The sequence below is a fragment of the Impatiens glandulifera genome, chromosome 3 (assembly GCF_907164915.1).
Source record: "Impatiens glandulifera chromosome 3, dImpGla2.1, whole genome shotgun sequence".
NCBI lineage: Eukaryota > Viridiplantae > Streptophyta > Magnoliopsida > Ericales > Balsaminaceae > Impatiens > Impatiens glandulifera.
Genome location: NC_061864.1, coordinates 53,613,980 through 53,627,121, shown reverse-complemented (window position 1 = coordinate 53,627,121; position 13,142 = coordinate 53,613,980). Strand labels below are relative to the sequence as shown.

The window sequence follows — 13,142 nt, the reverse complement described above, 5'->3', positions numbered from 1 at the left end:
TATAAAAATATATTATAAAATAATTATAATTTCTTCATTTTCTAGTTTTAAAATAACTCAAATAAAATTAATTTTTTAATGAATTAAATCACTAATTTCATTAATCAAATTACAAAAAAAAAATACCTTATATTTTAAATTATTATTTTTTCTCTTTATATTTTAAAAAAAACCTAATCCAAATCAGACTTATAATTAATTAGGCATGACATTTTAGTCCAGGTGGGTCGGGTAATTTGCTTGCTTTTCGGTTCCGGATAATTACGGGTGAGAATTGATCGGTTCATTTCGGGTCCGATTCTGGGTACCCAAAATAAATTTTAATAATTAAAAATATTTTTTCTACTTTCTCCCACGTCCATTTCCATAATTCCATTCTTTCAACTATATTTAACATAGGATGAAAAAAATGAAGAAGAAATGGAAAATATTATTTATTTGTAGACTGTATATTTAATATTATAATTATAATTGTTTTTATTAAATATTTTTTAAAGCTTAAAAAATATGAATTATTTTTTTTAATGTATCATTTAATATTTTAAAATATTAAAATTTGTTTATTAAATTTCATCAAAATTATGTTTAAACATAGGTAAAAACTAAAAATATTTAACTTGTAATTTCGGGTGGAGTATCCATCGGTTCCGAACCGATATTTTAAATAATTTAAATATTCATTTTTTTTGGACAAAATTAAATTCGGTTTGGATCGGGTCCGGTCCCTCAAAACCCAGAAATTTACCATGCGAACTTATAATAGAGAAAATGGACCCACCTTCCTCCCTATTTAGCATTTAGAGAGGATTCATTAGTACCGTAATCAAACCTTAGTACCCAAATAGTCAAATCAAAGATAGATAACAATGATATTTGTATTTATCTTATTCATGAATAAATATAATTAAATATAATAATATATTTGTTTGTTTTTTATAATTTATTGAAGTTTTAAAGTTATTTTTTTACAATAATATAAAATTTTAATTTATTATCTTATATATAATATATAAAAGTATCATTTTATTTAAATATTTTAGACATTTTATTTAAATATTTTAGAAAATATATAACGTGCCTACATAGGCACCATGTATTCTCCAAAAACAGAACATGGAAATTGTGAGGCACCGTATCTTCTCCAACAGAAATGATACTATATATCATTATATATCATTGTCGTCCCTACTCTCACAGTTATATTAAAATAATAATATCATGTTTTTTTTATTCGTTCTGTCAATAATAAAATGAATAATGATTTAAAATATAATCTTTTTATTATAACTATTTTTTTAATAATTTTTTAAAATAATTTTTTAATAATTTAAATTTATAAAATATATTATTTTTAAGCTTTTTAGTAAAATATATATTACTTTTAAAAAATATATTTAAAATTTAATTTTTTTTAAATATTATTATATAATAATATAATTTAAAAATAAGACTTTATACAATTATATTATTTTATAAAAAAAACATTATTTTAAATAACATCAAATATTAATGGTCAAATATTCTAAATTTTTTAAATATATATATATATAAATTTAATAATAAGTAAAAACATATTATAAATTATATATTTTATAAATTTAAATAAATTATAATTTTTTGAAAAATTAAATTATAAAGAAACAAATACAGTTATATTATTAAAAAAATAAATTTTAAATAATTAGATAAGATTTTGAGTTCAAACATAGATATTAACAAATTTTAATATTAAAAAAAAAGGAAAAACTACAAGTAAATAAAATAAATAATTATATTTTTTTAGTATGTTTGTTTGGTAAATATGATTTAATTTACAAATAATATATATATAATGTTTGAAGCTAAACCGATCTATAATTTTCATTTTGAATTTGAAGTGAAAATTTAGCCTGTGACACAAATAATATATTTGTAGGTGATTGATATTTAGTAATTTAGTTATTTTTATATTTTGTATTCCAGTCATAAGACATATCATATCAAACAAGGCTTAACTAGATTCCCCACGTGGCTCATAGTGGTGATACCGTAATTTAGAGAAAGGTTAAGGTTATTCTATATTATATGTTTTGTTTCTTCTTAAATGTTATTTCTCGAACCTTCTTTAGGTGGTCAGCCTTTCACCCCCTTTCGATTTTATAAAATATCTTGCTTCGTTTATTTCTCAATTCTCTCGAACCTTCTTCTTTAAAGGGGCAAAGTCTTTCAGTTTCATCTCTATCCTAAACCAAACCCTCTTTCTCTTCTTCTTCATCTTTGTTCTTCCGCTGTTGTAGCTGTATCTTCTTCTGAATCTATCAATATCTAATGATTTGATCGTTTCAATCATTCTGCCGTGTTTGACCGTGCAACTGCTTCAATTCGCGGTTTGATCGACGGACGACACGGCCACTACCCACCACCACCGCCGCCATGGATAGGAACGGAGGATCCGATGGATCTTGTCATTACGCAGTTCTCGGGATTAGAAAGGACGCTTCTCACTCGGACATTCGTGCTGCTTACCGCAAGCTTGCTCTGGTATGAGTATATACTTGCTTATATTGTTGTTGAGTTGTTAGATATATATTTATATTTGTTTGTTTGTTTGGAGAAGAAATGGCATCCGGACCGATTGTCGAAGAATCCTTCATTGACTGGGAACGCCAATCATCATCAGCGGTTTCAGAGGATTCAAGAGGCTTATTCAGGTAAAGAAATAAAAAGCATATTGATGTTGGTAGATTGGTGTTGAAATCTGATGGTGTTATTTTTTTCTGGGTTTGTGATATATAGTGTTGTCTGATGAAAAGAAGAGATCAATGTATGATTCAGGGACTCTGAATCTATTTGATGATGATGAAGATGATGAGGTTAGATAGATAGATAGATAAATATAATTAATTAATATTGTGCACCGAAAGTATATATATGATAATAATGATGGATGTGGGGACAGGGAATGGGAGAATTCATGCATGATTTGTTTAAGATGATGGATAACAACAACAGAGTAGCTGCTGCTGCTGCTTGTGCTGCTGGTAGAGGAGGAGGAGGAGGAGAGGTAATTATTATTAATATCTGATTGATGATTCAATTTTGTTTGTTTTGAGAATTGAAACTTGAAAGGTTGGATGATGAATGAATGGATGCATGCAGGTGAGAAAGGAGGAGAGTTTGGAAGATTTGCAGAGAAGTTTCATGGAGACATTTGGTGCAGATCTAGCTAGCTATCTAACTGCTCAGGATCATCATCATCAATCAAAGACCAGCTCTTCTAGGTCAAGAACCACACCCTATGATAGAGCCACCCCAAAACGAACAACCAATTCAACTTCAACAACCTCAAACTCTAGAGCAGCTAGATGCTAGCTTAGCTAGGTCTAGGTCTAGGTCCAATCAATAAACTCTTCTACCTTACCTTGTTTTATTTTATGTGCTTCTTTCTATACTCTCACTCTTTCTTTCTTTCTTCATTATTATTTTCTTTATTCTCTTAAATATAATATAATCAACATTACCTTTTTCTTATTTAATTCAACTTATCTTTTCTTCAATCACCTTTAGTTGCTAATAGGTGAACTTATACTTGCATTTCAATATATATATCAGCAAAGACTACTATTTGTAGATAGATATATAATACCATTGAGATTACAAGGATTAAGTTTAAATTAATAATTATTTATTATTATATTAAATGAACATAAAAACAGTTTAAGAAACTAGAGAAATTTTTCTAGTTTTAACATGTTTTAACTTCCTCAATTACTGAGAATTAATACTTTGTATAATTATTAACAAAATATTATTAATTAATCACATCAAATTTAACTTTATTATGTATTTAAAAATAAAAAATATTTATTTTATTCTTTATAAAATAAAATTATACAAACAGTCCAAGACTATAAAAACGAGTACGCAACTGAATAAAACAAGGACGGTCACGGGTATGTATGTAGTTTTGGACGTTTTCTGTAATTCAAACTCATTTCACCATTTCTTTTTACTTTTTCAACATCCTAGCTTTATAAATATATATACAATTAGAAAATGGATAAGTCTCCTAATTAATTATTTACCTACCTCAAATTTCTATTTTAACTAACAAACAAATATTAATTAAAAATATTAATATAATAAATTAAATTATTTTTAATTTTAATATTTTATTTTTCATCATTTTAATATTTTTTAAATAATATAAAAAAATTTAAACAATAACATTATTTTTATTTAATAATAATAACATAATATTAAAATATTTTATATAAAATTATAAATTAAAATAATAACTATTTAAAAAAACATATGAAAAAATAGTATTAAATATATTAATTATTTTTATTTATATATATTTATAAAAATATTTAATAATTTTAAATCATAATTAAACAAATATTAAATATATTAATTTTATTTAAATATTTATTAAATAATTAGTTACAAATATAATTATACACATTTATTATAAAATATATTTCTCATTTTAAAAAATATATAATTAATAATAATTAAATAAAAAGCTAATTAAATTATTATTTAAAAAGAAATAGTTTAATATAAAGTTTTAAAATTACAAAATTGAAATTAAAAAATTAAATTTAAAAACTGAAAAATAAAACAATAAATTAATATTTAAATTAAAAAACAGATTTAACTAATTATATTAACTTTTAAAACTAAAAAAAAACTATTTTATTTGTTAATATATAAAATAAAATTAGACATTAAATACTTTAAAGAATATTAAAAAAAATCATAATAATTTTTTTATAATATAAATGTGTAATAATTAAATTAAAAAAAGTCAAAATAATTTATATTTTGCTATTTGTATTACATGATTAATTTAAATGGGTAGAGATTCATTGGATAGTGAAAAAATAAAAATATAAAAAAATAAGAGATTATTATTATTATGTAGTGCTGATTTTCTTTAGAAAGAAATTATATTAGTATTATTGGTAAGACTATATTATATGGAGGAGTTGACCCAACTAGACCCAAGATAAATATATATTTTTTAATCACCGCCCTCTATTTAAATATTAAACCCCTAATAATTATCTTGAATATGTATATCAAACAAAACACGGCCTAAAAATATATTATAAATAAGCAAAATATAAAAAATCAAACCTGTCTCCTATTATCATTATTCAGGGCTTCAAGTTAGACCACTTTTGTTATGCATTTTTGGTTAAACAAATAACAACCGACACCACCGATAACCTAATATTATATTCATACACATGACTAAAAATGTTAAAATTCAAAAATTGGTAAAATCAAATTTAATCTTATATATTATACGGTTATATCATAGACACATAGATCAACTTCAAAATAAAATTGTAAAAATTCAGGTTAGTTAAACTAGCAAATTTCAGCACAAGATATAAATAATAACAAGCCATGAGAATGTGGTTCAATTCGGGCTCATAAGTGTGTGCTTTTAAAGGGTTGGGGGAAAAAGAGAATAAAAATAGTTTAAAACAAATTCAGATCTAGAAAGTTTACGAACTAAAACACTCTTACTATATAAAGAAGCAATTGGTCTAACCTCGTTGTTTATAGGATTGATATTACGGTTTGTTCTTCTTCAAATACAATCAACCAGCCTCATATGGATTTTTTAGATCTGAATTTTAATTCTTCACTGGAACAATCCTTCTCCTGTTTAAATTCAAAACATGCAGGGCGAGAATATTCACTTTTCGTATTCTCATATATAGTTTTCTAACTCATTCAACATTTATCTCCCTTTCGGGATCGCTTTCCTTGATATTTGCTAAAATGGATATTGTTGACCCAATTGGGAACATTTATTGTTTTGTTTCTGAATCTGAATCTAAATTCAGATCCACATTGGGTGTATTAGTCATTTATCTCTTAAGGGAAGGGTATTTTTGTCTTTGCACATTATGCCCTTGAAATCTTTTGAACGCCAACTTACGAGGTTATCGGCACTATTATTAGCCCCGATCCATCGATAAATCTTGTGTTCATTCATTTACTCTTTTATTTCTATTGTTTAATATTAAAGTTTGTGATTACTCAACATCATGAATGGATTAGAAAGAAGACTTACGCAACTCATCAATGGAGATCTTGTTGATGCTTTCCCCAGATTTTACAAGTCGAATTCTTCCTGCAAAAAAAAACCATAAGAAAAAGGTTTACGGCTCTAGAGGTTTAGATTTTCAAATGCAATAATACAACAAATAAGTCATACCATCGTGTCGCACACAAATCTCGGGCACATTTTTAACTTCACCGCTGATGCTGTCATTGTACACTCTGGTTTCAATGTCACCCTCAACATAGACAGATGAACTGTAAATGTTCAGATTCAATCAATAAGGAAACAAACAAACAAAAATGATAATCACTGTTAAGTTATACATTTTTTTTGTTAGTTAGGTTGTTCATGATCCCAAAAAAATCTATGTTTTCCAAATCACAATCATGCTAAATAAAACAAAAAAGAAAACACACTATAATTTGGATCATTGTCTAGAAAATAATTTGTATATAAAGTGAAGCAACAAAGATCACACTAGAATCTAGATCATGATCCAAGGCCCTTGAGCCTCTAATCAGTCAAGAATCTCTCTCAACAGGGTTAACTTCGAGTTAAGATTTAGGCCAAAAATCTTATACCAAATCGGTGAAAAGAAAAATGACATTCAGTTTTAATGAGATGTGACACAATACCAAGGCCTTGATTGATGTGGGTTATTCGGAATTATTCATCAATCCCTCTACTTTTGATCAAAAAACTTAATTTTTAACAACCCACATCAAATAAAGTTATTTGAAAATAACCACTTAATCAAATAACCCTAAATAGGCACAATTAATATGTAAATTGTCTCAAGAATGATTATTCACCATACTTTTTTGTCAGTTGTTGAACTGCATAAGTTCCAAGATGCTCACTGTGGATAGCAACCCGATGCCATTGAGCTGGCTTAGGAAGGTCAGTAGAATTGGAATGTCTTTGGTCATACAAGCCCCCAGTTCCAACCGTAAGGATTGTTACAGTTCGCCCATTTCTAAGGATCTTCTGCATAGGTGCTTGACCAACACTTCCACATATGATTGCCTGCAAACTTAGAATAACTTTTTTTAAATGACAAAGTGCTCAAAGTGTTGTATCTAGCTTGTAAAATGAATAGGTATGCTTTTAGCCCAAATTGGTGTTCACTGTAGTTGCCTATATAAATATTAGTTGGTTTCTCACCTAGGTCATTTATCCGAGTGTATCTCATTTTATGCTATATAATTTCTCTTCCAGATGGAGGCAGTGTCCAATTGGGCTTGGTGAGAGCTCAAAATATTCATTTGAAAGAGATTTACAAACTGTCCAAATTCCTATGTAATGTTTGAAGGTCATTGTCACATATTCAGATTCAGATCCAAACACGAATTATGTTTATGCACAAGATAATTGTTAAGTAACAAGGTATGATACAAGAAAAGGATATATAATCCCTTGATTTTCATCTCCATTGGCAACCTCTATCTAAATGATCTGTCTACAGATAATGGAGCAAATTCAATGAAATGGACTAAAATTTTATAGATTGTAAGAAGAAATACCTTGTGAACACCACGGAAACCCCAACCTCTCCTGGGATCAACACCATGCGGCTGTGGATCGCGTTTTTGGGCGATAAAATCTCCACCATCAGAGACTTCAGTGTCGGAGTTCTTTTCATCACTATCATCATCGCTATTGGAGGTTGATGTTGAATAGCAAGACCTTGATGTAGTTCGTATGCCATCTGTTATACATAATTTGCAAATTTTTACCAAGAATGTGACAATTAGTGAATCGATTGAAGTGTGCTTATCCTAGCTAGCTCTCTAAGTAGTGATGAGTTTCGTGTTATTCTAACATTAAATTCATAGAAATAAAATTCGTAGTTCGTCAATTCTACAACTGTATAAGAACAAAGAGAGAGACTCACAAATCAGTTCGGATTCTTTCCGGTGATTGGAAACAGTATCAGTTGTGAGAATAAGGTTCCTTCCTCGATTATTGAACGATGAAGAGTCGGCAGTTGGTGATCGATGGAGAGTTGTGAATGTGGAGAAGAAGCGAGAATCTCCAGCGGCAAGAGAATAAAGTCGTTGTGGTAACTTACATTCGCGAAGAAGGTGCAAATGTTCCGTTTGTTGTGACCTATTCCGCCATAAGCCGACACAATCTGTGGCGCCTCCGTTCAATGACCAGGACCGAAGAGGAAGACGATATGCTTTCCGGCATAGGAAAGTTCCTGCCGCTACCATATCTTTGAATGGAGAGAAAGAGAGAGAGATGAACTGTTGTTGCGCTTCGATTCGCCCTTTACTGCTCTGAGCTTGAACAGAAAAAGAAGAAGAAGAAGAAGAAATGGAGGGAGAAAGGAGGAAGGAGGCATAACTAAACCGACTGTAACTATTCGAATCGACCCGACCCGACCCATTTCAGATTCACCTATTCTTGCCAAACTAGTTAAAATCAATATTTTCAGATTCACCTATTCTTGCCAAACTAGTTAAAATCAATATTTTTATTTTTATTAGAACGTTGTTTGGCATCTCCTATTGAGTGCAACTAATTCCTGTGGGGTAAATAATAGCCCGCAAACACACTTAACAATTTAACCAAACGCAGAATTTGTCGTCTGATGGGCTCGAACCCAAAACCTAAGGGAGACTGGGGATATTCATCTCTTATTATCGTTAAATTAGAAGAGGGATCGATATTTAAATATAACTAAAACATCAAAAAAGTTTGTTTCATCTAAATTTATCATTTTCTTGACAAGCCCCGAGGACGATAAATTTGTTATCATAGTTTTTTTAACTTTTACTACCTAAGAAAAGAACTCGACTTCAAAAAGCATAAGATTGATCGTTTCGCCCCTAAGTTAGCTCCCTCTTTCTTCCACGAAAGCAAATCCTAAATTTTAGGTCGAATAATTGAAACCAGAAGCTAAGGGCTTTGTTCGAGTGGTTTATCAATCCATTCTTCTATATACAAAGCGAGATCCACTCGTGAGGAGAGAAATAATTTTCTTTTAATCTCTCTCAGTCATTTTTTTAGTATTAAAAGGTGTTTCGTTTCTTTCTTCACTACTTAAAATTGATTTGATTTTATATTTGTTCTGTTTGACATGTTTGTTTAGTTTGATTGAATTTATCGATTTTTGGTGGTCGTTTGTTGTTCATATCGGTCAATGTCAATTGTTTGATGATTCTTTTTTAAGTATGTTGTCTATCCAATTTTTAATAGCAAATGAGATTAAACTATAGATCTAGAGTTGTTTCTCTTTTGTTTAATAAAGAATTATTTAAAATGATCTTTCATTTGGAAACACTCTTAAAAATATTTTATCTTTGTATAAATTTCTCATTATTTTGACTATATACAATTAGTAATTTGCATAACTTTTTTAGGCATTATTTATCAACCTTACATGTAAGGACAATTTTAGTTGTCGCTCAAAATATTTAGTAGGATTCTTTCAACACCATTTGATTGGTTTGTTCGACTTATTTTACTTCCTCATCGTTATGGAACTCAAACAAATTTGACTCTCAAGAAATTTTAAACTTATTGGATCTTCTTTATTGGAATTTTATTTAGTTATTTTAATTTTTTAGATGTTATTTTTTATTATTTGTAAATAATATTTTATTTATAAATTCTTATTTTAATTAATTTTAGCCATGTATAAAAAATATTATTATTACGATTTTAATCCATTCTCCAATTCAATTTTCCTAATTCGATTAGACTTTATTTTTTTACTTTCATCAATAGTTGACCGGAATTGACTGTCCAATTCCGACAAGAGAAACTAAGATATAATAATATCACAAATATTTCTCATTTCAACTTAAAGGATTCGTAACGACAATCGAATTTGTGATATTTACTTTTGTACTTGATTTTTTGTTGTGTCTTAAGTTACGAGTTTCTCTTCATTAAATGTATTTGTGATATTATAAATTTACTATATTTTTATTAATAATTTGTTACGAGAGATTATTAAGGTTAGGTTTTTTAATCCTAAAATAAGCTGAAAGGTAAACGTAACCGTTATTAATAAGACAATTAGCCAAAATATAGAACAGTTAATTGATTAATAATAAATAATTATTTATATGGAAATAAATAATTATTAATAAGGTAATAGCCAAAATGTGAGATTAACGAGAAATTGATTATTGTAGCTGAAAAGTATATATAAGGAAGAAAATATAATCTACAACGAAGAAATGTATCAATCTCCAATTAGACTGTCGAAGATAGATTTTTCAAAGTTTAACGACGAAGAAGTTGATGATTGAATTTACGAAGTCGAGATGTTTTTTCAAATATACCGAACATCAGTAGAGCCGAAGATGGATTATGTATGTGCTCATCTAACTGGTTAAGCACGTTGTTGGTTCAACTCATATTTACAACACCGACTTCCAAGACGATCTATGATATGGAACGAACTAAAGCAGTTAGTTTTCAAAAAAACCGTCCCAAACAAATTGGACAATCCACTGGAAGAATGGAAGGATTTGAAGTAGACGACAACAGTTAAGGAATTCGGTAAAAAAATATCTCGATATTACATATAAATTGTCATCTCTCCCATTGATACATTCACAATCGACGCCTTCCATATTGACATATTCAGCTCCAAACAAAGACGAAACCTTTTTTGATAATGATTGTTCTAAAGTGAAAGACGCACCTCTTGTTGACAACTTTTGTTATAGAAAAGAAATGGAACTCCACACACTCATGATATAAAACACGACAATCTCGGACTCGATGAAGAAATCTACGATAATTCAAGTTCTTCGATTATTTATTTGCAAGTCTTTCAAGTGTACGACGATAGGGAGAATGCAAAGGTAACCTACGTTGAAAAATATGATTATTATCGGGTTAAATTGAGAGAAGTAAATTTAATATTTGAAGATCTTTTCCAACATAGGTTGCCTTCGCATTCTCTCTGTCGTCGTACAGTTGAGAGACTTGTAAATAAATAATTGAAGAACTTAAATTATAGTAGATTTCTTCATCGAGACCGAAATTGTCATGTTTTATATCATAAGTATATGGAGTCTCTATTTCGTTTCCATAACAAAAGTCGTCAATAGGATGTGCGTATTCCACTTTACAACAATCATCATCAAAAGATGTTTCGTCTTTGTTTGGAGTTGAATATGTCAATAGTGAAAGCGTCGATTGTGAATGTGTCAATGGGAGAGTTGACAATTTATATGTAATATCGAGATAGTTTTTACTGAATTCCTTAATTGTTGTCGTCTGCTTGAAATCCTTCCATTCGTCCAGTGAATCATCAAATTTGCTTTAGCCGAATTCTTTCAAAATTAATTGCTTTAGTTCGTCCATATCACAACTCGCCCTGGAAGTCAGTGTTGTAAATATGAGTTGAACCAGCAACGCACTCGACCGGTCAGATGAGCACATTCATAATCCATTTTCGACTCTTCTGATGTTCAGTCTATTTGAAAAAAACATCTCGACTCCATAAATCTAATCATTCACTTCTTCATCGTTAAACATTGGAAAATCTATCTTCGATAGTCTAGTTGGAGGTTTATACATTTCCCCGTTATAAACTTCTCGATATCTGACATCTTCGCCTCGTCTGCGATCACTCTAATTATCATCTCTGAGGTTTTGACCTTCATTTTGTGGTTCTTGATTATTTCGTAGTTGTTGGACTTAGTCGGTTGATCACATCACTCATTGAAGTCATCATAGCTTCCATCCTTTCAAATTGGGCCTCTTGAGCCATCAGTCGTTTGTTATGCGCTTGATTACGGCTGCGGATTTCATTCAGCTCCCCATCGATACGTGTTTTCACCATATTTCCAAAAACGTTGCTCTGATACCAATGATATATCTTAAACTAGAATTAGGTATATATCTTGAAATTACATTAACCAGAGAGCTAAAATTATGAACGAAGAGATGATAAAAATTAAGGGCGGGAGAGATAGAACCCTAAGAGCTATGGGTGAATACAGTGAAGGGAAGAATGAAGAAGATAGAAAGAAGTTGATCTTGAGAGATTTCTTCAATAATGTTTGGAGTGTTTTCTACATATTAGGATCTTTTCCTTATATAGCTTCCACTTACCATAATTAATTCATTAGCCGAATATTTTATATTATATTTTCTTCCTTATATACTCGCCAGCTGTCAAAATCAATTTTCCATTATTCTCATATTTTTTACTACTACCTTATTAATAATTATTTATTTTTATATAAATAATTATTTTATTCTTAATCAATTAAGAATTCCATATTTTTGCTAATCGCCTTATTAATAACGATTATGTTCTACCTATCAACTTATTTTAAAGTTAAGAAACATAACCCTAATAATCTATCAACCCTGAACGGATACAAATATAATTTAGTGTTAAACTGAAAAATACAATTTGCACTAAACAACACAACATATCAAAACTACTTAGATAAATTAAAATATCCAATATACTATTTTTAGATAAAACTAATAGTCATTAGAAAGAAAAAAATGAAACCAATAATACTCTTTATATTTTTCTTTTTCTTTTTTAATCAGGTTCACCGTATAGGAAGAGAATGAATCAGGAACGGATCTCAAATTTGACGATATCATCGACAAACTTCTTACAAACTTTTAGGGTGTGTTTGATGAGGGGGAATTGGAATTGGAATTGGCATTGGAATTCTAATTCCAATTCCTATGTTTGAGAAAATGATAGAATTGTAATTCAATTCTAATTCCAATGTTTGTAAAATAAAATATCGGTTCAAAATGTTAACTTTTAAAATATGTTTTCACGTTTTGGCACGTTTAATACGTTTTTGACATTTTTTGACATTTTCACACGTTTTTCACGTTTTTCACATGTTCTCACACGTTTTTCACATTTTCACACGTTTTTCACGTTTTTCACACATTTTAACACGTTTTTCAAACGTTTTTCACGTTTTCACACATTTTTCACGTTTTCACGTCCTTCACACGTTTTAACACGTTTTTCACGTTTTTCACGTTTTCCACATTTTTTTACACGTTTTAACATGTTTTTTACACGTTTTTCACACATTTTCACACGTTTTTCACATTTTCACAC

General features: G+C 28.9%; 2 protein-coding genes across 2 annotated transcripts; one reads left to right on the top strand and one right to left on the bottom strand.

The window, feature by feature from the left end:
* The first annotated feature begins 2,183 nt into the window (after window positions 1-2,183).
* Window positions 2,184-3,555, top strand: LOC124932478 (chaperone protein DnaJ-like). The gene is made up of 5 exons (XM_047473113.1): window positions 2,184-2,520; window positions 2,597-2,690; window positions 2,776-2,852; window positions 2,939-3,043; window positions 3,139-3,555. The coding sequence occupies exons 1-5, from the start codon at window positions 2,413-2,415 to the stop codon at window positions 3,349-3,351; spliced, it is 597 nt and encodes a 198-aa protein (XP_047329069.1). The 5' UTR covers window positions 2,184-2,412; the 3' UTR covers window positions 3,352-3,555.
* A 1,757-nt stretch (window positions 3,556-5,312) lies between these two features.
* LOC124932025 (single-stranded DNA-binding protein, mitochondrial-like) lies at window positions 5,313-8,348 on the bottom strand. Its single transcript, XM_047472625.1, has 6 exons — window positions 7,962-8,348; window positions 7,591-7,775; window positions 6,885-7,093; window positions 6,221-6,321; window positions 6,077-6,136; window positions 5,313-5,661 (listed from the first exon to the last, which is right to left on the bottom strand). Exons 1-6 carry the CDS (start codon window positions 8,281-8,283, stop codon window positions 5,642-5,644), a joined length of 897 nt encoding a protein of 298 aa, XP_047328581.1. The 5' UTR covers window positions 8,284-8,348; the 3' UTR covers window positions 5,313-5,641.
* Between the last annotated feature and the right edge of the window lie 4,794 nt (window positions 8,349-13,142).